The sequence below is a fragment of the Salvelinus sp. IW2-2015 genome, linkage group LG16, assembly GCF_002910315.2.
Source record: "Salvelinus sp. IW2-2015 linkage group LG16, ASM291031v2, whole genome shotgun sequence".
Taxonomy (NCBI): Eukaryota; Metazoa; Chordata; class Actinopteri; order Salmoniformes; family Salmonidae; genus Salvelinus; species Salvelinus sp. IW2-2015.
The window spans coordinates 17,523,939-17,549,149 of record NC_036856.1 but is presented as its reverse complement, the minus strand read 5'-3'; the positions used below and the strand labels follow the sequence as shown (position 1 = coordinate 17,549,149).

At 42.1% G+C, this 25,211-nt stretch overlaps 3 protein-coding genes across 6 annotated transcripts in view; 1 reads left to right on the top strand and 2 right to left on the bottom strand.

The window, feature by feature from the left end:
- Nucleotides 1–2,389: 2,389 nt before the first annotated feature.
- On the bottom strand, nt 2,390–8,209 carry mob3a (MOB kinase activator 3A). Of its 2 annotated transcripts, none has more exons than XM_024004466.2 (4): nt 7,989–8,209; nt 4,869–5,429; nt 3,038–3,240; nt 2,390–2,784 (listed from the first exon to the last, which is right to left on the bottom strand). In XM_024004466.2, the coding sequence occupies exons 2-4, from the start codon at nt 5,284–5,286 to the stop codon at nt 2,755–2,757; spliced, it is 651 nt and encodes a 216-aa protein (XP_023860234.1). In that variant the 5' UTR covers nt 5,287–5,429; nt 7,989–8,209; the 3' UTR covers nt 2,390–2,754. The 2 variants fall into 2 exon arrangements, with proteins under 2 accessions (XP_023860234.1, XP_023860235.1); XM_024004467.2 differs by lacking the exon at nt 7,989–8,209 and adding an exon at nt 7,439–7,929.
- Nucleotides 8,210–8,817: 608 nt separating this feature from the next.
- On the bottom strand, nt 8,818–13,030 carry LOC111975278 (tyrosine-protein kinase ZAP-70-like). 2 transcript variants are annotated; one of them, XM_024003479.2, is made up of 12 exons: nt 12,532–13,030; nt 12,220–12,380; nt 11,550–11,688; nt 11,369–11,450; nt 11,226–11,248; nt 11,089–11,128; nt 10,765–10,975; nt 10,304–10,510; nt 9,891–10,083; nt 9,620–9,760; nt 9,198–9,310; nt 8,818–9,087 (listed from the first exon to the last, which is right to left on the bottom strand). In XM_024003479.2, the coding sequence occupies exons 1-12, from the start codon at nt 12,934–12,936 to the stop codon at nt 8,970–8,972; spliced, it is 1,833 nt and encodes a 610-aa protein (XP_023859247.1). In that variant the 5' UTR covers nt 12,937–13,030; the 3' UTR covers nt 8,818–8,969. The 2 variants fall into 2 exon arrangements, with proteins under 2 accessions (XP_023859247.1, XP_023859246.1); XM_024003478.2 differs by having other exon boundaries at nt 11,369–11,688.
- A 9,713-nt stretch (nt 13,031–22,743) lies between these two features.
- adamts10 (ADAM metallopeptidase with thrombospondin type 1 motif, 10) overlaps nt 22,744–25,211 on the top strand; it is a 43,841-nt gene continuing 41,373 nt past the window's right edge. For both annotated transcript variants that reach the window (XM_024003988.2, XM_024003987.2), the window contains exon 1: nt 22,744–22,923. The gene's annotated coding sequence lies outside the window, so the exon portion shown is untranslated. The remainder of the gene's footprint in view (nt 22,924–25,211) is intronic.

Sequence of the window (25,211 nt, the reverse complement as noted above, 5' to 3'; positions counted from 1 at the left end):
CTAGTGGTAGCATGAGACGGAGTCTACAACCCACACAAGTGGCTCAGGTAGTGCAGCTCATCCAGGATGGCACATCAATGCGAGCTGTGGCAAGAAGGTTTGCTGTGTCTGTCAGCGTAGTGTCCAGAGCATGGAGGCGCTACCAGGAGACAGGCCAGTACATCAGGAGACGTGGAGGAGGCCGTAGGAGGGCAACAACCCAGAAGCAGGACCACACCTCCGCCTTTGTGCAAGAAGGAGCAGAAGGAGCACTGCCAGAGCCCTGCAAAATGACCTCCAGCAGGCCACAAATGTGCATGTGTCTGCTCAAACGGTCAGAAACAGAGTCCATGAGGGTGGTATGAGGGCCCGACGTCCACAGGTGGGGGTTGTGCTTACAGCCCAACACCGTGCAGGACGTTTGGCATTTGCCAGAGAACACCAAGATTGGCAAATTTGCCACTGGCGCCCTGTGCTCTTCACAGATGAAAGCAGGTTCACACTGAGCACATGTGACAGACGTGACAGTCTGGAGACGCCGTGGAGAACGTTCTGCTGCCTGCAACATCCTCCAGCATGACCCGTTTGGCGGTGGGTCAGTCATGGTGTGGGGTGGCATTTCTTTGGGGGGCCGCACAGCCCTCCATGTGCTCGCCAGAAGTAGCCTGACTGCCATTAGGTACCGAGATGAGATCCTCAGACCCCTTGTGCGACCATATGCTGGTGCGGTTGGCCCTGGGTTCCTCCTAATGCAAGACAATGCTAGACCTCATGTGGCTGGAGTGTGTCAGCAGTTCCTGCAAGAGGAAGGCATTGATGCTATGGACTGGCCCGCCCGTTCCCCAGACCTGAATCCAATTGAGCACATCTGGGACATCATGTCTCGCTCCATCCACCAACGCCACGTTGCACCACAGACTGTCCAGGAGTTGGCGGATGCTTTAGTCCAGGTCTGGGAGGAGATCTCTCAGGAGACCATCCGCCACCTCATCAGGAGCATGCCCAGGCGTTGTAGGGAGGTCATACAGGCACGTGGAGGCCACACACACTACTGAGCCTCATTTTGACTTGTTTTAAGGACATTACATCAAAGTTGGATCAGCCTGTAGTGTGGTTTTCCACTTTAATTTTGAGTGTGACTCCAAATCCAGACCTCCATGGGTTGATAMATTTGATTTCCATTGATAATTTGTGTGTGATTTTGTTGTCAGCACATTCAACTATGTAAAGAAAAAAGTATTTAATAAGAATAGTTCATTCATTCAGATCTAGGATGTGTTATTTTAGTGTTCCCTTTATTTTTTTGAGCAGTGTATATTAGCAATTACATTTACTTTTGATACTTAAGTATATTTAAAACCAAATACTTTTAGACTTCCACTCAAGTAGGATTTTACTGGGTGACTTTCACTTTGGTAATTTTCTGTTAAGGTATCCTTACTTTTACTCAAGTATGAATATTGGGTACTTTTTCCACCCGTGGTCTTACGTAATCATACGAAACAGAACATATACTAAATGGAGTGTCTCAGATTTACAGAATAATACAAAATGCTCTGAGACCAGATTGACAACCGATAGACCTACCGTTGAGGAGCCTACTCATCCAAGAAAGTGAATTTCATGTGATGTCCTTGGATTCATTTAGCTCAAGTCAAGTGGGTTCAGGTCATGGTTACGTTGATACGGGTTTAATTTGATGCATGTCCAATAATGACTTGTCCCCATCGAAAAGGAATAGGACAGGTTATGAATGAAAACCATTCTTGCCTTTAACCCTAACTGGCTGTGACATAATACGGTTCATTATGAAATATCATGGCCAGTCAATACACCCCAGATCATTGTGCCCAAGCCCATCTGGCAAAGGCCAAGTAGTGTTCCTTCTTAGTTTGAGCAATTATGGAGGACAGAAGAAAACGTTTACAACAAAGTCACTGTCTTCCTTATTAAAACAGTTCAGTCCATACCGTTTCTTGCATAACCGTCTGAAATCAGATAATTACCCCAAATCATGTCACAAGCTCTACATTTCCCCTTCATTGGATCTATAAGTCTAGGATGAGGTTTATGGCATATATTAGACTGAATGGGGTTCCAGCTACATATTAACTCCACAACCCTTACACCAGCCATATTTGTGTGCTCTTTATGCCACCTTGTGGACCAACTTAAGACCTGCACAACTGGTTTATTATGTTAGTTGGTCTCGCTCTACAGGCCTTGTTCTCAGTTCTTTTATTGCTTTTACAAAACAATGCCATAGATTTAATTAACAAAAAATATACTAGTTTGAGTGTATATTCTGGAAAAATAACAATGGTAATACAACACGGCTTCAAATGCTGCTCATCCAATCAGCATCCAGGATCCAAACTACCCATTCTATAATTAAACATAAGACACTGAGTTAGAGTAGGAACATAGAGTGAGTATGTTTAATGTCACCACATACTACAATCTTAGATATGTACAAACATACATATATTATTTTAAGATATGAGAACAACTAAATGACAGGAATGATTCAGCTTCAAATTAAAAAAGAAAGATATCTTAATACTGTGCTCTGATAAAATGCTCAAAACATTAAAAGGAACAGAATTCCTTACAAGGTTCCTGGTTAAAAAGACCTACATGGTTAAAATAGATTACAGTACTTGTTTATAAAAATAAAGACTCTTTTAGATTTGGTTTACGTTTCCTGTTTCATTCTTCTACATGGAYGGAACTAGTCTTCAAGGGGGAATGTGTCAAGTGGTCAGTGGCGCTCCCTTAGTGGCACATCTGTGATGTCATCTCTTTCTGTAGGAGACAGGAGTTGTAGTTTAGCAACATTATTATAGCAAAAGCACAAAAATGTGCCCGTAAAGATCACAATTCTAGGGTGCAATACAGACATAACTTCAGGCAGCTTCCTTTACACAAAAGCCATGTAATGTCAAAGAAATTAATATATGGAAATTAAAATGTATCCTTTCCTTTATAAGCTTGTGCAATTGTTTATCAGCTCACATACCAACAAGATAGACAATTCAATAATTTTTTCCTCACTCACCAGTGGCTCGAGCTCCTTATGGTCTGTGAGGTTGAACTCTGTTACAAAGTAGTAGAAGTGCTTGTAACAGGTGTTGACGTGGGCCTCTGCACCCATCTGGCTCACACGATCAAAGTGGTGGATGTAGACGTGGACGAACACACGGAACAAGCGAGACAAAATCTTCTTAGCTACCTGCATGAAGGTCTTGGGGAAGGGAGTACCTTCAAAAACCAAACAAAAGATGACAAAAAAATATGAAGATGTGTCCTCATGAAACATGTAAAGTAAACAAAAGGAGTCATGCTCTCAACCATATGTGTTTGAATCAGTCTACTTGTCAGCTTAATTGTATTACAGGATCATGCTTGTATCACTTAAAGGAGATATGTGAGCCTTTAAATGACCACAGGACAGAGGATTCATATTTTTCTTCATCCATCCAATAGCAGATCTGCCAACCCTGTCCAACTTTTTAGAGTACCTGACGCGCACGGCAAATTTGAGTTTACTTCCCCCAGCACGCGCTGTTTGTGAGTCTGATGCGTTTTTAGAAATTGTTCCTAATCAACACTAAAAGCAAAATCATTTTGAAAACACAAAAACAAATATTCGCATCGACACAGACCGCAAACTGGCTACACAAAGCTTAAGTAGGCTACCGCAAAAGGAATCTGAACGCTGTTCGCTAGTTGAGTCCGGTGTTTCAGCCTATGTAAAATGTGCCTATTGGATTTCTTTGCAGCGCATACATCATTTTCGAAGTTGATAAATTCTCAAATCTAGTGCAAAGGCATTTTAGAAGCATTGCCTCTTTTGCTAAAATCGGACACTCAATCCTTCATCGCGCAGTCTTCTAAACTCCCGACTCCATTTAATGCCAATATATGTTTATATTTATTTTTGATTATACTTTTGTAATGCTTTTTGTGACGTGGATCATAATTACAATTACAGTATATCAGGTTGGGTGATCCTCGTAATGTTACGTGGAAAATACAACTAATTGCACAAATGCGACCAGTTATATTTCGTATTTAAATTGTATTTATTGCACTAGCAAATGCGTGTGAACTGCTGGCACTGAATGTCCATCTTATGTTCGCTAAGGATAGCTTGAAACAATTAGTGTTTACCTTTCCACAACACACGGAGTCGAAAATGGATTTGTCCATGTGTTTACATACAGCTGACAGTCGGCAAACTCAGCATCACAACAAACAGGAGGGGCAGACACTGGGTAGCTATGTCGAATAATGATGTATTAATCTCCATGTCCGTTGACACAAACTCTGTACACGTCTGTTTGTTGCAGCTCGAGAATCTGGATGTTAGATTTACTCAGTAGATTAAAAAAAAAAACCAAAAAAACAGGCCCTATTAATTTCTGCGTACTTTTAACTCGGATCTCGTACCTGCTTACATGGACAGAGAATTGCGTAGTTGGTACGCAAAATGCGTGCATGTTGGCAGGTCTGCAATAGATGAAGTCCATCCATTTACACTATTCTAATAGCATTTTAACAATGCATTTCCAGGGACATGTGCACATGCCATGCCTATTTATACCCTACTGTGGATTCTGTGACCCATTTCTAATGCCATTGCTTGGATGTTTCTACAGCAAGTCAGATACCAAGTTGTGTGGTGGGAGGACGTGAAGAATGGAAGGTTAAGAATTTCTGGATCTTTGTAGATGAACGACTACAGCTGTTGCACAAGGTAATGACAAAGCGAACTCAAGGAATTCAGCCTATCAAGATGCTCTTTTGTAACTCTGCCAAAACATTAAACCCATTAATCACAATGCTGATCCCAGCCCATGTACCTAGTTATCATTATTTGTACATACCGACGTTGGTGGGGAAGATGTGTTCGTTGTTGATCTGTACCTCAATCCAGTCCATCAGCAGGCTCATGTACTTTGGGGCTGGAACGGCTGTGGGCTTCTTGTACTTGTGCTCGTCCTGCCAGCGGTACTCGTACTTGGGCCCTCCGGACATGACTGGGCAGGTCTGGTCGGTGCAGGAGTCGCTGATGGTGCCGTAGATGAGGTTGATGCGGTTGAAGAAGTCCACGACGTGCACGGCCACCCAGTCATTCAGGTCCTCTCCATGGGGCAGTGCCACCGCCTGCTTCAGGTCCAGGCCTGCATTCAGAGACGCCTGGGCCTTCTTGTGCAGCTCGAAGCGCTGTGTCCCGGGCTCAAACTTACGCTTCGGCCGGAATGTCCTGTCCTTGTTGAAGACTTGCTTCAGGGCCATGGACATTGTTGCATGTGGCAGTTTGTTTATTTCTTATTGAATGATTTACTGGTTAGATGAAGGAGATATAAACAACAGTGGAGCTGTTACACACTGGTTGTATTTTTCTCACAGCTGATTTTAGTCCTGAGGCTGTTGAAGGGTAAAATCTGAGAGGGGTAGAAAGAATAATTGACAGCGTCAGATTCACTCACATAGATGCCATATTGTCAAATTCAGCAGTAACATGCAGTATTCCATCTGGTGTGGCTATGCCAACAAGGCCCACAATTTATTTCTTACATTTTTAATATTACAATGCCAGTCAAACGTTTGGACACACCTACTCATTTAAGGGTTTCTTTATTTTTACTATTTTCTACATTGTAGAATAATAGTGAATACCACAAAACTATGAAATAACATATATGGAATCATGTAGTAACCACAAAAGTATTATAAACAAAACAAAATATATTTTATATTTGAGATTCTTCAAAGTAGCCACATTTTGTCTTGATGACAGCTTTGCACACTCTTGGCATCCTCTCAACCAGCTTCACCTGGAATGATTTTCCAACAGTCTTSAAGGAGTTCCCACATATGCTGAGCACTTGTTGGCTGCTTTTCCTTCACTCTGCGGTCCAACTCATCCCAAACCATCTCAATTGGGTTGAGGTTGGGTGATTGTGGAGGCCAGGTCATCTGATGCAGCACTCAATCACTCTCCTTCTTGGCCAAATAGCCCTTACACAGCCTGGAGGTACGTTGGGTCATTGTCCTGTTGAAAAACAAATGATAGTGGGACTAAGTGCAAACCAGATGGGATGGCATATCGCTGCAGAATGCTGTTGTAGCCATGCTGGTTAAGTGTGCCTTGAATTCTAAATAGTGTCACCAGCAAAGCACCCCCAAGGCATCACACCTCCTCCTCCAAGCTTCATGGTGGAAACCACATGTGGAGATCATCCGTTCACCTACTCTGCGTCTCACAAAGACACACCGATTGGAACCAAAAATCTCAAATTTGGACTCATCAGACCAAAAGGACAGATTTCTAACGGTCTAATGTCCATTGCTTGTTCCTTGGCTAAAGCAAGTCTCTTATTATTGGTGTTCTGTAGTAGTGGTTTCTTCCCAGCAATTCGACCATGAAGGCCTGATTCACGAAGTCTCCTCTGAACAGTTGATGTTGGGATGTCTGTTACTTGAACTCTGAAGCATTTATTTGGGTTGCAATTTCTGAGGCTGGTAACTCTAATGAACTTATCTTCTGCATCAGAGGTCTTCCTTTCCTGTGGCAGTCCTCCTGAGAGCCAGTTCAAGTGCAACTGCACTTGAAGCTACTTTCAAAGTTCTTAAACTTTTCCGGATTGGGAAAGGGGGATACCTAGTCAGTTGTGTCTCCCGCATTTAACCCAACCCCTCTGAATCAGAGAGGTGCGACATCCATGGCTTCGGCGCCCGAGGAACAATGGGTTAACTGCCTTGTTCAGGGGCAGAACAACAGATTTGTTTTTACCATGTCAGCTCGGGAATTCGATCCAGCAACCTTTCGGTTACTGGCCCAACGCTCCTACCCTCCAGGCCATTAACTTTGAACAAGGCACACCTGTTAATTGAAGCTGGTTGAGAGAATGCCAAGAGTGTGCAAAGCCATCATCGAGGCAAAGAGTGGCTACTTTGAAGAATCTCAAATATAACATTTTTAGATTTGTTTTAACAATTTTTTGGTTAGTACATCATTCCATGTGTGTCATTTTTTTGATGTCTTCACTATTATTCTACAATGTAGAAAATAATAAAAATAAAGAAAAACCCTTGAATGAGTAGGTGTGTCCAAATTGTTGACTGATACTTTGTTAAAACAATCTGCATCCCCATTAGTTCTGTTTGGTATGAATTAATAATACTGTAAAAGCATGTGGTGTCTGTCCATTTGAGCTCCAATTACCTAATTAAAAAACAATTCATAAATAATGTTTAAGCACTGATTAATAAATCACTTAATCAAATTATTAAACCATATTTAACTACCAAACCATAAAAATACACTTCCATGACTGCTGTGATAAGAGTAGTAGGTTCATGGAAGTCTGCCCTCCACATCAACTTAGAGAAGAATAACACCAACCAGTTACAATAGTGAGTGTTGTTACAGAGTAGACTAGATAGTTACCATGTTGAGCAGGGAGTGAGGTTTTTAAATTAGAATGTGGTTACAATGTTGCAAGCTATACGAGTCATTTCCTATTTGTCACATTTACTTCACGGCCTGGTTCAGCCAAGCGAGTCAGCATGGACAACCTTGCACGACTTTATTAAGTGACCTCAGACAATAAGGCCATTTCATATATTGAAGTTACTTATAGGCCTATATCTAGACAGCCGACATCAGAAGTATAAAGTGGTCGAAGGCAAAAGTGAAACAAACTAAATCTAGTTAGTACATGATGTAGCATTGCGGTAGCCTGCGCGCTGATGCTAATGTTGGTTTCTTGAACGATGAGGGCGCGTGACGAGGCTACGAAGTTAATTCATGACGTGAAAAAAAAGGACATCATTCGCACTTGTTGCTTTTCGCATAATAAAGCTMAGCATAACCTTCTCATCAAAAGATTTCTCATTATTACATTTCACATAAAAATAACGGAGTAAATTGCTACCGAGCTGACGGTGACGAAATTCGTCTCCCAACCACTTTCCCCAAACTTAGAGACACCACTTACTTGTTCCGCTTTACTGAGCCTTCTTTAGCGATGTTCCCTTTAATAAAATAAACTTTGCTAATCGTTTTCAAATGTATAACAAAAGCTACATTATGATTAATGTATAAGAGTTCGACTCATAGCGCTAAGTCTATACTTTATTAGGAAACAAAAATAAGCCCCTCCCTACTAAAAAAACCCCACTTCCTTTGATCAGACGTCACTGTACACCGCCCGAGGACAGTGTGGCGCACCTCAATGAGGCGTGCACAACTCTATCATTAGGCTAGTAGCCTAATGATATGCCTACAAGTATCTCGCTAATTCAAACAAAGTGAATTGTTTGACATCATATTAATCTAAGCAAGACTGTTGTGTCGATGATATAGCTATAGGTTTAATTGTTTCCTCATAGTATTCGATTTTAAAGTGTTGTGAAAATGTCAATCTCTCGTGGAAGTGACAAACTTGGTAACGATATTATGAAAATGTAGACAATTTCACAACTCAAAAACGAAATGAATCCCATATTTCTGATCTTAAAGTCTGTTTTTATCATTTATTCAAAAATAATTTCCACAATTACTTGATATACATACACCATATTCTGTGACATGTTTTATTCATCATGAAGTGTTAACAAATGTATAGAGAGCTGAAGCACTTAAATAGAAACAGAATTCACACTAGACCTAATTATATTCTCAGGGAATTACACTTTCAATATGCAGTTTTACAATTCTAACATGCATCATTTWTTTTTTTTTCTACCAAAACATTCAAACCAACAAATGATGCAGTCCTGAGCTACTAAAAAAGGCTGTTCTAATATGAATTACTTATATTACAGACTCACATTTGCGCCAATAAGGCTTGTTTAGCTGTTTGCTGTTGCTGCCTGTTTCTGAAGCCGTCAGCTTGTTCCCAGTTCATAAGAGGCTCATTGTCTATCTCAAAGAATGCATTGTGTGGCGCGGGGACAGAGTGTATCTTGTCCCTGGACTATTTGAGAGGCTCAGCAGCGTCTGTGGTCCCCTCAGGCAGAGTTTTGTTGGATATAGAGTAATAAAAGCCTCGCATGCGCTCCTCCACCTTCACAAAGCCTGGCCGGTCCTCGTGTCTGAGAAGAGAAAGATCAGACACTTTAGACATGATGGATCTCCTTTGGGCAGCAGTGTGGTCTAGTAGCATGTGGTGTGAAAATGAATAGGTCTCTGGTTTCTCACTTACTTGTATGTCCAGCAGTCCTTCATCAGAGCATACATTTTATCTGGACATCCAGATGGACATTCCATGCGGCTCCCACTGGCGATGAAACTGATCACCTCAGGACCTTTCATTTTCTGATCACATGTGGTAAAAAGACAGATGAAGATCATCTCAACAGCTCCTTTGTTGGAGGCTGTTATTATTTAACCTTTATTTAACTAGGTAAGTCAGTTAAGAACAAATTTTTATTTACAATGACAGGCCAGGAACAGTGGGTTAACTGCCTTGTTCAGGGGCAGAACAACATATCTTTACCTTGTCAGCTCGGGGATTTGATCTAGCAACCTTTCGGTAACTGGCCCAACGCTCTAACCACTAGGCAGCAGTATACATCTTTAAATGTTTGTTGTGTATAGATCTTGCTGCTGCTGTACAGATAGTACCTTGTATGGTTTCCCTCCAAAAGAAAAGGCTTCCCACATGGTGACACCGAAGCTCCAGACATCACTCTTGCTGGAGAATTTGTGGAAATTCATGCATTCTGGAGCATACCACTTCAGCGGCCATTTTCCTGCTGTGCGTGCCTATGTACCCACGCACACACATGCTTACCATACCAGAGGAATAATGTACATATAAAGAACTGCATCATTTAACTATATAAAACAGACCAACTTAACATTATAGCACATGACACATGCAAGAGACTTATACCTTGTAATAGTTGTTATCAGCACCCAAAGCCTTGGACAGGCCAAAGTCACTGATCTTGGCGAACTGTTGGTTGACCAGCAGGACATTGCGAGCTGCCAGGTCTCTGTGCACAAAGTTCTTCTCCTCCAGGTACTTCATTCCCATAGACACCTGGTGCATCAGCCCCACAATGTTTTCCACTGTGACCTTATCCCTGAGAGGTAGAGAGACAGAAAGGGAACTCAAATAAAGCTTTAGGGGAATTCTCATGGTATTTAGCTTCACTTTGCTGAGCTCATCATCAGTGTTTGAGTAATAGCAGGGCTATCATTAATTGCATTTCCATAACTCTCTATGATCAATGTCACTATTAAGAGAAAAACATGCCTTATGATATACTGTACTACACTACACGTGTAAATAATTGGCCTTACCTATTGGTGGAGAGGAACTTGTTGAGTGGCCCAGCAGAAGCCATCTCCATCACCAGCATCAGGCACTCAGCCTGGCAGAGCCCCAGCATGCGGACGATGTAAGGGTTACTCAGCTGGTGCATGATCTCCGCCTCCCTCATCATCTCATCTTTCACCAGCTTCTCATTCTCACTCTTCAGCACCTTGATGGCCACATCAGTGTGGCCCCTGGAAGCACACAATAATTTGTGATGTGTTATCAATAGGGCCCCATGTTGTTCTAAATGTTAGCCTCTAACTAGGGTTCAGAGTTTTTCCTGATCAGCTCACTTTCTCAGTAAAAATAATTATACACCTGTGACATAAAACGTAGTTATCAGTTGTTATAAGTGGCTCTAGGCATGAGGTTATTGGTTCTAAACTCAGGTTCTGATGTTCTGTTTTGATTCATCCAAGAAGCAGCACCCCCCACCCCCCCTCACTTATTTGTCTTGAAGACTCCTTTCTTGACACAGCCAAAGTTGCCTGAGCCGAGCTCCACCTCGTCGATCATCAGCTGCTCCCTATTGATGAAGAACTTCTTCAGGTCATTGGGGTCATGGTAAGGGTTGACAAATTCACTGCAGTCCATGGGCAGCATCTGACGGTCTGTGGGGGGCGAAGTGTTGACTTCCGTGGAGCACCCCAGAGGTACTGTAAGAAAGGGCCAAACCACAGGTAAATGACATAAAGACACATTCAATAATTTTTTTATTTGTATTTTGGTGGAAAGGCCATGTGTGTCTGTTGTAATGTTAGTGACCTACCTCCAGGTGGCGGTGTGTATCTATTTGTTCTGGACCGCCTCTGAAAGAAATGTACTGTATTCAGTAGATCTGTGTGAATGAAGTTGGAAAGTACTGTATCTACCATGGATAAATTATAAAATGTTCTTGACACTCACCCCGGAGGGCACAACCGGAGTTTCTGAAAATGGATTTGAAAAATATGACAATTAATTAAATTGCATAGGGGACACATTGTGTGAAAGGATAAGAAGAATGTGATGATTTTGATTCACTTGAGAACAAAATGTTGGTTCAGTACGTTTGGCATTGTTGCGGTTCACACATGGTTCCCTCAGAACTGTCACTAGCCCATCAGGCTTCATCTTAAGATACTCAACCAACTGCAGTGTAGAAGGGATGGAGAGTGTGGTAAACTTAAACATGAAGTAGCAGACATAAAACATTTGAACCAATTTGTTGAAGGAGAGAGAACAGTCTACCTGCCACACAGTGTCAAATTTGGTTCCCTCTGGCATGGAGTACTTCCCTGATTTGTCATGTAGGATCTGGTAATGGTAGGCCGTTTTTCCGTACACCAAAGAAAGGGCAAAGGTGCCGGACTCTTCCCTGTCTCTGACTCTGATGAGAAAAAAAACACTATAATCATTGTTGTGAGTGTTTTGGGATGTGATGGAAATTGTTATGTTTATGCTTTTCTATGAACCAATTTCTGTTTTCATGCAATGACTGATTGAACGAATCCTCACTATCAGTATCTGCAATTTGGCAGTATGCCCAGAACCTTGTTAAGAGAAAGGGATATCTCAGTTTCAAGGTCTCAGCTTAGAGAGAATAAGCCTTGTGAGGTATTGGCCTGTCATATGCATGACCCAGTATTGGTCACATGAATGAAGCAAACATGAATTATGAATGATGAATAAGCTAAATCATGCAAATATAACTTGTCAGTATATAAGGGAACTAATGGGACTGCCCCGTTAGAGCTCCTGACAGACGTTCCCTGTGGTGCATCAAGTTTGTTGGAACCTCTCCAGCGCGCTGATTGTAAATAATGATTAATTTATGATTGACTTCGAGTGTCCCTGTGTAAGAATTACCACGACAGGGATTTTTGGATGGAATCGGACTAAAATATATTAAATGACTCACAGGAACTTTCCGTCTGGCTGTGCCCTGGAATAGAGTCGCCTCTCCCCTTCCTGGCGAGGGATCTTGCCGTGGTACCAGGGCATCCTCTCATGGGCAGTGGTGGCGATCAGCTTCTCCAGCTGTGGGGCCTGGCTGATGATGGCCTGCTCCATGGCCTCCCCCTGAACACAGATAAACAGTTAGTCAACTTGAGCCTACAAAGGGCCAGCAGGGCCAGCAGACTAACAGTTAACCTACTCGTGCCAAGGTTCTACAGGGCATCAGAGATGCTGTTGGTGTGACCCTGCTGCCTATTCTTCAGCCAACCCTCACCTCCAGGTTCCATGTCTGTCGTACATACTCCCTCAGCATGTTGTCCCTCAGGTTATCAAATACGCCTGCTCTAATGGGGTTATCCGGTGAGCGCAGACAGGGCTTCTTCAGATTGCACACCAGGCCATCTGAGTCCTTACTGTAGAACTCACAGAGCTCCGCTGGCCCACAGTGGGGCTTGCCACCCGCAATACAGTAGGTGCCATTGAGTTGTTTCTCCACAGAGTAGTGGTGGAAGTCCAGGTCCCATACCAGGGAGACCACATAGCCGCCCAGGCTCCGCAAACACTGGCGCAGCAGGAACAGCCCGTCGGCCATGCCTGCCAGCTTCAAGTGCTCCTCAGCCTCCGAGCGACTGATGCTACCGTAGAAGAATGGCAGTTCTGTCGCAGGGTCTGTCGCCATGTCTGACTCTTCTCAGGAAGTACGAGGGAAGACTCCTCAGTTGGAAGGGTTGGAGATGTCTGGAAGCTCCTGATTAAAGATCTAAACAGAGAGAGAATGGAAATTACCATAAGTAATGCTAACTACAGTATGTTTTCCAGATGGTAGTTTTTCTCTAATTGAGGTTGTTGATGACAGTCTACGGTCTTCATCAGAAACTCCATCTCAGGGATCCAGAGGAGTATCTGGGGTATTTGTGTGGTTGGGCTGTTCTGGGTGCACTAAGTGAGAGAAATAGTAGGCTATGCGTGTTTCTCTACACCGGCACATACTGGTGTTAAGCACAGCCACAACAGGAAATGGCACCCGCCCCCATCCTCCTTCTCCAACTCTTCAGTTTCTCACTATTACGTTGAACAGGTGCTGCTGTTTCTCAAATTTTCCCTGAGCTGTTCAACACATTAGCTGCACATTTCAATGAAGATTACGAAAACAAATGTCATTTTTAGACAAATAAAAATACAGAAACAAAATATTTCAGATGTAGCCCCCATCAGTATTTGTTTAAACTAATTTGTGCTTTATTCTGACTATCAGGAGAATTTAAAAGAAGCGTAGACTGCAGGCTGTGCAATTACCATCAAAGCATCTAGTGTCTGCTCTGCTGTGAGGTAGCTTTATTTGATAACAAGTGGAAAATGCCTGTTGGTGGGTAAGACACAGATGAGTATCATAACATTTTAAACGCACACCAGACAACTATCAAGATGACATGATATTCACGCACAGAAGCAGAAATAAAAGGAGTCTAGTAGGCAAAATAAACAGTTGAATCAGTTAGCATAGTGATGTACTGAGTTTTCTATTGGCGGTTTTCATATAACTTCTTTTCCGTTTAATTTGACAGCCTCATTTTGGAAAATTGAAGCTTTAGCAAATCAAAAATGTAATCTGTTGKTGTGAGTCATAGGTCAGGGTGGTTTTCCTTGGTTTGGTTTGTAGTTTGAATCAACTACTAAAATCAAACTTCAGTTTATTACATGATACACAATATACTAGCAGCTCCTTATGGGAACTCTTCATTCCTATTCTTCTTGTAAAAAAGTGCAAACTTATGGCCCACGGCCAATATTTGATGTATTGTTTTAGAGATCTGAAGTCCTGTGCTTTGTGAAAGGATTCTATGAGGTGAGGTATGTCAAAAGGAGGGTGAAGGTAAAGACTGGATCACCTTTGTCTATGTGTGTCTATGTTTGTGTTTATGCTTTTAAAACGGTGTTGTGATTCAACCACAGTTTCCTGGACGTACAGTACCTGTGACAGTATGCTCACATCCACGCCGGACACACAGACACAGAGCCACAGAGAGACGCAATGTGCCACAGCATACATAAACTCCACCATGGCCTGAGAGCTTCAAACCCCCACTCACCACAGTAAAGGGACAGTGGTACAAAGACATGTTGTACTGTCAAAACTGTGCCTTTAGTATGCACTTGTTGACATTTCTGAAATTCTATTGATGTGAATGGCTAAAACTGACTTGTGTTTAGTTTTATTTCCTGTCTTTTTATCCTTGTATTTTATGAGCTGAATCAGCTAAAAGTCTGAACGACAGAATAAAGTACTTGAGCCATAAAAGTCAGTTCCCATGCAAATGGAAAGATGTTGAGCATAAAAACCAATCTGTCAGAGACGAAGATGTATTGTCAACAAGAGAGTTGTTGACGAGGAAATGTCCACATTTTCTTTTCTAGTTCCCTGAATTTATGAGTGAACACATAGACAAACCATAAATGTCTCACCACTAGCTCAGTAATCGGAGCATAAATATGCTGTTTCATTTTGACCACCCCAATTCTCTTCCCTGATGTTGCTTTCCTTCCAGTCCAGAACAGAAAACCTAAATGGAGATCAACTTCTGATAAGGGAATACACTATATATTTAAGCAATAAGGCCCGAGGCGGTGTGGTTTATGGCCAATATACCACGGCTAAGAGCTGTTCTTATGTACAACGCAACGCGGAGTGCTAGGACACAGCCCTTAGCCGTGGAATATTAGCCATATATCACAAACACCCAAGGTTCCTTATTGCTATTATAAATTGGTTACCAACATAATTAGAGCTGTAAAAATAAATGTTTTGTCATACCCATGGTATACGGTCTGATATACCACGGCTTTCAGACAATCAGCATTCAGGGCTCGAACCACCCAGTTTATAATCTCTTTTATATATGGCCAATATTCCACGGCTAAGGGCTGTGTCCAGGCACTCCGCGTTGCGTCGTGCGCAAGAACAGCCTTTAGCCGTGGTATGTTGGCCATATACCACACCTCCTCAGACCTTATTGCTTAATAAAACTATTTTTGAATGTTATACTGCTTCATAAGGAAAACAAACCAATCAAGACAAATTTCCCTAACAATATATAGAGCAACCCAGATGCTACTTTACAAAACAGAGACTGACAGTGTGATGGATATTTAACTGCATCAGCACTTTTTCCAATACACTTCTACAAACATTACCCATGTTGTTAATATTCAAACGTTACATTCCAACGAAATTACATTTTTCCCACAAGACATTAAACTCACAACAAAACCAGCTGTAGGCCTATATTCTCCCCTGGTAGACCCTGCATTTCCAGTAGTGCTTTGCCCGGAGGTTGGTTGGGGTTTACAGCTGCCAATATAGGGCATACGGTACCAGCAAGTTGGACGGCTGAACCGGCCGACCCTTAGAGGAGTCCCAGGCCCACTCGGCAGGCTGAAGGCCATAGATTTAAAGAGCGGAGAGATAGCAGAACTGTGTTCTGACGCACAACATTTTCCATGCAAGTACTTGTGACTGTGAGGTCTACAATAGAAATGCCTTGTCCACTACTGTACCACAGAGGATAACATGATAGAGGGCCCTTGGTTTAGCTATAAGACATTACATTAATCAACTATAAGCAGTAAACTCAGCTTTGCTAAATTCAGTCGTTGGCTCATGGCCATGATCTGTAACAATAATACATATTTGCCATGTATTTCATATGTAATCATAGTCATATAAATAATAGCCCATCATGTTTTGCCATTAGAGTGTTCAAAAATGATTAAAAAGAAACGTTATATCAGAAACATTATCTGTTCTGTAAGTTATGCTTACAAAAACATTCCTAAATCATTAGATACACAATACCTAGCTATTTTTAGGGATTGCTTTGACTACTACTAAATATAAATGTGTTCAATGTGGCAATGTTGTTTTTTATATAGTGGTGTAGGCCTTTAGAGAACAAAGAGACCACACAATGTTGCTTAATAACACCTACAGTGTTTGCAGAAACAACCACAAATAGGCCTACAAACATCAAACATACATTAAAATGGTGGAAGGCTYTAATAAGTAGTTCATTTATGTGGCTGAGACTGCTACCTAGAAAACAAATAATATTTTGAAATTGCTTACTTCAATGGAAAATCAATAAGGGACTTAATGCGCATATTTTTCCTAAACGTAGAAGACTATTGCTGATTTCAAATCAAGCTTTTTGAATTTCTTGTTCTGCTATTGTTTCATGCAGCTTGCAAAATGCTTGACTTGCTTGGTAGCTGACAATGGCCCCTCACCCAGCCATATTTAGCCAGTCGAGCTTAAGACCAAACCCAAGAGGATAATCAAGTATTTTGTGACCCCTAACTCTCGAACTCTCCCTGGAACGACAATACATCAGTCTTAGTGATCTGGGTTGTGGCACCTCTGTAATGAGTTAGCCAATATATAGAATGAAATTGCCTAAGTCAGCCACACATCGTCAGGGCACAGTTTAGCCAGTAAGGTTTAAACCAGGGCTCTATCCCAACAGGCCAATCAAGTTGTTTCTTATAGATTCTTATAGAACCCATTACTGGATTGCATTATATTCAGAATATTTCAAAGAAGTATGAAGGTTAGTCTGTCATCTAGTTGAGAATGAGTCTCTGTTTAAAACATCATAAAAATACAGCCCCTTATTTTCATACAAAGCACAGTAACCTCGTTTGTAATATTTGTCTGATTACAAGTGCCAACAAGTCTCAAAATAGAATCTACAGTATAATTCAAAAGAAAATTACAAGCAGTAACGACACACATAAAACACGGGTGTGTCTACTTGAAAATCCTACCCCCTTTTGGTTTTCTATTCATATACACAATGAAAGCAACTATTTATAAATATAATCTTTACTTTTGAAGCCACAGCTAGAATGTCTTTGCGCACTGTGGTGAACCCATATTGCCTGTGTTACAGCACAAACTCTTCTAATAGAAACATATGAACAGTTTTAAATCTGTTTAAGACACTGGTTATAAGGAAACAAGTCATAGAAAAGGAACATTTTAAGAACAATCTTTTACATATATTATTGATATAAATGCAGTCTAAAATATTGTATTGTATACTTCAAAGTACATTAAAGTAATAGACTTTCAACTTGATCTTTTTTCCATCTCCAAAATACAGCCTAAACAAAATCATTGATTTGGTTAAAAGAGATTCATCCTAATTCCTCAACTGAAAATAAGTGAAGAAAAAGACAGAACTGGCTTTTTAAATTAGATGGACTCACCATACACTACTTCACTGGAACTGAGGAAAGAAGTCAGAGATCTTAGTAGATTGGACTCAGAGACAGAGACCTGCTGAGTCTGTCGATCTGTATAGGTGAMAGAGAATATGCATCAGCACTGCTGAGTGAGGGCACGAGTGAGGGTTCAGGAAAACTATGTGGGTTGATTGATACAGCCCTGGAATCTTCACTAAGCTACTTCCTCACCTCAGCTACATGAAACCCTTTCTACTATACTACCTTTTGTTTCATGAAAAGGCAGAAATAAAAAAAATAGCACAATTTCAATATTTACAACCATCTGACACAGCTGACCTAGTCTTCTGTATCCAACTGTCGACCACGGCCCTCCAGCAGCGAGGCTATGGTGGAGGTTTTAATGGTTACATGGAACAGCATTCCATTTCAGATATCTCTTTGTTGGAGGCCACATGTCAAAACAGGGCTAGTGCAGGCCCTCAAAATCACCTACAGAGGGCGGTCTGGATTAACTATTCAGGTAGACCTAACTACTACCACTAATAACAAGTCAAGTGTATGTGTAATATGCATAGGATACACATGATGTACACAGTACAATGGAATACTTAATAAAGGAATTAAGTAGGATAATAACGCTGGCACATTGCTGTTACTACTACAGTTGTCTACTAAATGTCTTCTATGCTCGCTTCGATGCAAGCAACACTGAACCATGCATGAAAGCATCATCTGTTCCGGATGACTGTGTGATCACACTCCCCGTAGACAATGTCAGTAAGACCTTTAAACAGGTTAACATTCACAAGGCCGCAGGGCCAAACGGATTACCAGAACGCTTACTCATAGCATGCGCTGACCAGCTGGCAACCTCTCCCTGTATCAGGAATTAGGTAAGACCCAAGTCCAGACCGTGTCGAAGTAACAATGTTTATTGCAGCAAACAGAGGCAAAGGTACAGGGCGGCAGGCGGGCTCAGTGTCAGGTCAGGCAGAGGTCGGAAATCCTGATAGGGGCCGGACAGGACAGTAGCGGACAGTAGGCAGGCTCAGGGGCAGGCAGAGTGGTCAGGCGGGTGGTTTAGGGTCGGGACGGGCAAGGGTCAAAAACCAGGAGAGCGAGAAAAAGAGAGGCTGGGAAAAGACAGGAGCTGACAGGACAAAATGCTGGTAAGCATGACAAACAAGACGAACTGGCAACAGACAGACAAAGAACACAGGTATAAATACACAGGGGATAACAGGGAAGATGGGCGACACCTGGACCCAACCTGTAATACCTACACGTTTCAAGCAGACCACCATAGTCCCTGTGCCCAAGAATGCCAAGGTAACTTGTCTAAATGACTATCGCCCCGTAGCACTCACAACTGTAGCCATGAAATGCTTTGAAAGGCTGGTCATGGCTCACATCAAATAAAATAAGATTGAATTGGTCACATACACATTGGTCACAAACACCTCCCTCTGCAACTTGATCCTGGACATCTTGATGGGCCACCCACCACGCTGGTCCTCGACACAGGGGCCCGTCAGGGGTGCATGCTTAGTCCCCTCCTGTACTCCCTCTTCACCCACGACTGCATGCCGACGACACGACGGTGGTAAGCCTGATCACCTACGACGATGAGACAGCCTATAGGGAGGAGGTCAGAGACCTTGCAGTATGGTGCCAGGACAACAACCTCTCCCTCAACGTCAGCAAGACAAATGAGCTGATAGTGGATTACAGGAAACGGAGGGCCGAGCAGGTCCTCATTCACATCAACAGGACTGTAGTGGAGCGGGTTACTCGGCGTCCACATGACTAAGGATCTATCATGGTCCAAACAAACCAACACAGTCATAAACAGAGCATGACAATGCCTCTTCCCTCTCAGGAGGCTGAAAAGATTTGTCATGGACCTCAGATCCTCAAAAAGTTCTACAGCTGCACTATTGAGAGCATCTTGACTTGCTGCATCCCCGCTTGGTATGATAACTGCTTGGCATCTGACCGCGAGGCGCTACAAAGCGTAATGCGTACAGCCCTGTACAAGACTAACTAAAAATAGTTAGTTAAATAGTTAACCAAATTGCTACACGGACTATCTGCATTAACCCTTTTTGGACTAACTTTTTGACTCATCACATACGCTGATGCTACTGTTCATTGTCACTTTATTTATAGTTATATGTACATATCTACCTCAATTACCTCGTACCCCTGCATATCGACTTTGTACTGGTACACCGGGTATATATTATTACGTGTTTTACTTTTTTATTATTTCTCTCTGTGTTGCTGGGAAGGGCCCGTAAGTCAGCATTTCACTGTTAATCTACACCTGTTGTTAATGAAGGATGGGACAAATAAAATGTTATTTTATTTCTTACTATTAGGCCATATTAGCACCTACAGCAGCCATCACCACCAGACAGCATCTAATCTGAAGAATAAGAATATCCCCACCAGGCCTACATTAGGCGGCCTAACCTAGGCAGTGCGTTTCAACCACATTCGGGGTTTACATGTATGGTATTAGTAATGTAAACGCCTTAATCTGATTATCTTAATCGGAGTAAGGTCATAATCGATGAATACTCCGTTTAAAATACTTATTTATTTTTTATCTTTCAAATTAATAGGACATGCTGCTTTAACATCAGGACTCCCTAAAAACAGGCCACTTCGATACAAGTGACTTTTCCTCGCAGGTTAGGAGAACATTTTCGCTAACCCTAACCATATGCCTAACCTGCTACGAAAAGTCATAGCTGTATCGAAGTGGGGTGTTTTTAGGGAGTACTGCTTAACATCTTAAAGGCGCTGCATGGTCAATCCGTTGTCTGCATTGGCTGTGCAGCATTTATGGTGATACGGCCTCTGCAGAAGTCAGGGCCTCTGCAGAAGTTAGGGCATTCATAATTATCTTGCATGGCTGAGCAGCGCAGAGCTGTTGAGCAGAGCTGTTGTGACGGAATTTATCAAGGAAGTGAGTTTGTGTTTATAAGGACATCCCGCCACCACCTACCGTCAAACAATCATGTTAATGTGGAGTTATACGGAGTCCTCCACGTTGTTAAAAAAATTGGGAGGCGCAAAGTGATGCGGTATAGAGCACAATTTGGCCACTGCGTGCCTCTGGAGTCTCCACAATTGCATCTCTGACCACATTTTCAGATCAAGCATAAATTGGCTCTTAGCTAAGCCAGTTAGGCAGGTTAGGAGAATTAATGTGGACGGTTAGGATAAGTAATGTGGCAGGGTAAGAGAATTAATGGGGCAGGTTAGGAGAATTAACGGGGCAGGTTAGGACTACGTAGCAGGTTAGCGTAGCCGGTTAAGATAATTAACATGGCAGGTTAGGAGAACTAACCTAGCAGGTTAGGACAATGCAGTTAAGGTCAGGAAAAGGGTTAGTTAGGGTTAGGTAAAATGCTACAAGGAAGCAGCAAGCAGCCACTTCTAAAACGGTCTTGAGTGGCAACCAATCTGCCCAATTAGCTGTTATAGATTTCCATACACCCACCTATTTTGCAAAGCCCACTTTCAGACGCATACAGTTGAAGTCGGAAGGTTACATACACTTAGGTTGGAGTCATTAAAACTTGTTTTTCAACCACTCCACAAATTTCTTGTTAACAAACTACAGTTTTGGCAAGTCGGTTAGGACATCTACTTTGTGCATGACACAAGTCATTTTTCCAACAATTGTTTACAGACAGACTATCACAATTCCAGTGGGTCAGAAGTTTACATACACTAAGTTGACTGTGCCTTTAAACAGCTTGGAAAATTCCAGAAAATTATGTCATGGCTTTAGAAGCTTCTGATAGGCTAATTGACATCATTTGAGTCAATTGGAGGTGTACCTGTGGATGTATTTCAAGGCCTACCTTCAAACTCAGTGCCTCTTTGCTTGACATCATGGGAAAATCAAAAGAAAACTGGCCAAGACCTCAGAAAAAAAGTGTAGACCTCCACAAGTCTGGTTCATCCTTGGGAGCAATTTCCAAATGCCTGAAGGTACCACGTTCATCTGTACAAACAATATTATGCAAGTATAAACACCATGGGACCACGCAGTGGTCATACCGCTCAGGAAGGAGACGCATTCTGTCTCTTAGAGATGAACGTACTTTGGTGCGAAAAGTGCAAATCAATCCCAGAACAACAGCAAAGGACCTTGTGAAATTCTGGAGGAAACAGGTACAAAAGTATCTATACCCACAGTAAACTATATCGACATAACCTGAAAGGCCACTCAGCAAGGAAGAAGCCACTGCTCCAAAACCGCCATAAAAATGCCAGACTACGGTTTGAACTACACATGGGGACAAAGATCGTCGTTTTTGGAGAAATGTCCTCTGGTCTGATGGAACACAAATAGAACTGTTTGGCCATAATGACCATCGTTATGATAGGAGGAAAAAGGGGATGCTTGCAAGCCGAAGAACACCATCCCAACCGTGAAGCACGGGGGTGGCAGCATCCTGTTGTGGGGGTGCTTTGCTGCAGGAGGGACTGGTGCACTTCACAAAATAGATGGCATCATGAAGAGGGACAATTATGTGGATATATTGAAGCAACATCTCTAGACATCAGTCAGGAAGTTAAAGCTTGGTCGCAAATGGGTCTTCCAAATGGACAATGACCCCAAGCATACTTCCAAAGTTGTGGCAAAAAACCTGACTCATTTACACCAGCTCTGTCAGGAGGAATGGGCAAAATTCACCCAACTTATTGTGGGTAGCTTGTGGAAGGCTACCCGAAATGTTTGACCCAAGTTAAACAATTTAATGGCAATGCTACCAAATACTAATTGAGTGTATGTAAACTTCTGACCCACTGGGAATGTGATGAAAGAAATAAAAGCTAAATAAATAATTCTCTCTACTATTATTCTGACATTTTACATTCTTAAAATAAAGTGGTGATCCTACCTGACCTAAGACAGGGAATTTTTACTAGGATTAAATGTCAGGAAATGTGAAAAAACTGAGTTTAAATGTATTTGGCTAAGGTGTATGTAAACTTCTGACTTCAACTGTATGCTAGCTATGCATATTTGAAATACTATTTAGGTTTTACAAACTTTTTAATTTCCAAACTCCGAATCAATTGGGCGTCCCCAAAAAATAACATGGTCACTGTTATAGTATAGGCAACAATCTTTGGTGTAGCTCCTCTGTGCGTAGTGTACAGACGCTGCCATTACCATTTTTACTTCCTGGTTTAGTACGCAGCAGTGAGAGCGAGCGCGCAGGCATCCAGCGCGTATCTGTGGCAGTGAGACCCTGGGAGCAAGAGAGGTACGATCATCCGCTCAATACAGACATAACTTTTCAAGGTAACTGACACGTCTTGAAGTAAACCAAGAGAAAGACACCGGAAACCCTGAAAGGTGACCATAGTGAACTTGGACAGGGAGAAGGAAAAGGTACTGGACCCTAATTTGAAACTTCTTTTAAACTCATATTTCATAAACCTAGTGTGCACTTTTGTCTATGTTATGAGAGTATAGTCGATTCCGTAAAAATGGTTGACGACTTCATTCGAAGTCTTACATATCGATTTTCCAGCTATTTAGAGTAATTTTGCACAACTCGAAAATTTGCATGGAATTATCAGGTAGTCAGACCATGGCATTTTGTCATGGTGTTGATTTCTCAGTAAATTAAAATCTTTGGAATTAACAACATTGTTGGGGGATATTTCCTTGTTTAATTGCATTGAGGTTATAATGAAGAAACTGTCAAGGATCCAGACATTTTTCCCTATTTGTTAGATTCAGTTAAGTGAAGTGAGGACCGTTATTTGTAAAGCTGAACCCATGTGGGCGATGAGGGATCTTGCTTGGTTGACTCCAGGCAGCAGTAGTTAATCCCCATAGTTCTGGGGGTTTCTGCAGGGTGGGGAGAAAGCATTGCTCCAGCAAAAGTTGGGAAATGAATAGGCAGAAGGGGATTCTTCAGGACATCAGCAAACCACTGCACTCGTGTGTGTGAAGAATATTGTGTGCTTGGGTGATGTGTCTCTCTCTCTCTCTATCTCAACACACACACACACACACACACACACACACACACACACACACACACACACACACACACACATCAAACAAACATCAAACAAACATTTGAACTAAAAACACAAATCAAGTACCTTGAAGGAGTTGCATTGCACAGTGAACACAGTGATGTAACATATTCCTGAGTTAATTAAGCAATTAACATCATGCTTGGGGTCATGTATAAAAATGCTGGGCAGGCCATTATTTTGGCTACCATGACTATGCTCCCACAGGGCACGAGTGGTCACTGAATGGTTTGATGAGCATGAAAACAATGTCAACCATATGCCCACGGCCATCTCAGTCACCGGACCTCAACCCAATTGAACACTTATGGGATATTCTGGAGCGACGCCTGAGACAGCTTTTTCCACCACCATCAACAAAACACCAATGATGAAATGTCTCGTGGAAGAATGGTGTCGCATCCCTCCAGTAGAGTTCCAGACACTTGTAGAATCTATGCCAAGATGGATTGAGGCTGTTCTGGTTCGTGGCGGCCCATTGCTCTATTAAGACACTTAATGTTGGTGTTTCCTGTATATCTGGTACAGTAGTCCATACTGTACTTTTCCCTTGCAGATCAGTGCCCACCACTTCCGCTTCCTCAACCAATAAACAGATTTATGACACTGATCCAGAAGTGACCTGTTGCTGATTAGGCTAGTGATCTCTTTTGTAACAAAACTCAAATGTTGGTATTGCTTGTTAATTCAAAAAACTTATGGTAAGAATCTGTCACTAAAATTATTGATGTTTTGTTCATATTGTGAATGCCCTTCATATCCAATATTTTCAACATGGTAGGGCTGGGCAGTGTTTGATCAGTATGTGAGGTTCCTAGGTCTCTCAACTGGCTGAGGCGAATGGACAAATCTGTGGTCTGTTGTTGTCTGGGTGTGTGTAGTATGAGAAATGTGAAACTCAAGACTTAAACTGCCTATGTTCTTTTGTACACTCTTTAGAGTTGCTGGCTGACTCAGCGAGTCCAAGCCAGCTCTCACAAAATATTGTCTTCGACTAAAGCTCATTTTCAGAGTGCGCATCCTTGGCTGTCTGACAAGCCTAGTTGTTTATGTTCCCACTTTTAATTTTTTTTCAAGACAGAGTGTTTAGACTGAGATCCCTCCCTTTATTCTCCATATTATTTTTATCACCTCATCTGTTTGTTGTGTAAGGCTTAACGTGGGGGAGTCATGTAAATTGAGCTTGCTTTTCTACACCACTTCTGAGGGAGTGACTGCTGTCAGGGTGAAACAAGTATCTAGGACATGTGCTGCATGAGCCCCCAGCTTTCACTTAGTGTTGATGTGTTTACAGTAAAGAGGCCACACTCCCCTACTCGAATAGGAATGACAAATGAGACATCAAAAGAGTAAGTCTAATATCAGAGAGGAGCGACAGGAAGAGTAGACAATCATAGTGGTTTCTTCAGAGGAGCACACAGAGGGTGGTGTTAGGAGCTGAGCAGGGGACTGAGCAGCATTTCCTAGAGAGAGCCTTTACATTGAGCAAGTCATATGGGTTTGATTAGTGTGGTCTATTCTGCCTGTCTGTACAGTTCCTGGCAGGGTCACTATAAAAAACATACTTTTCACTGCCTTCTCCAATCCAGTAGATATGTTGAAAAGCTTATGGTCCAGACTACATTATGA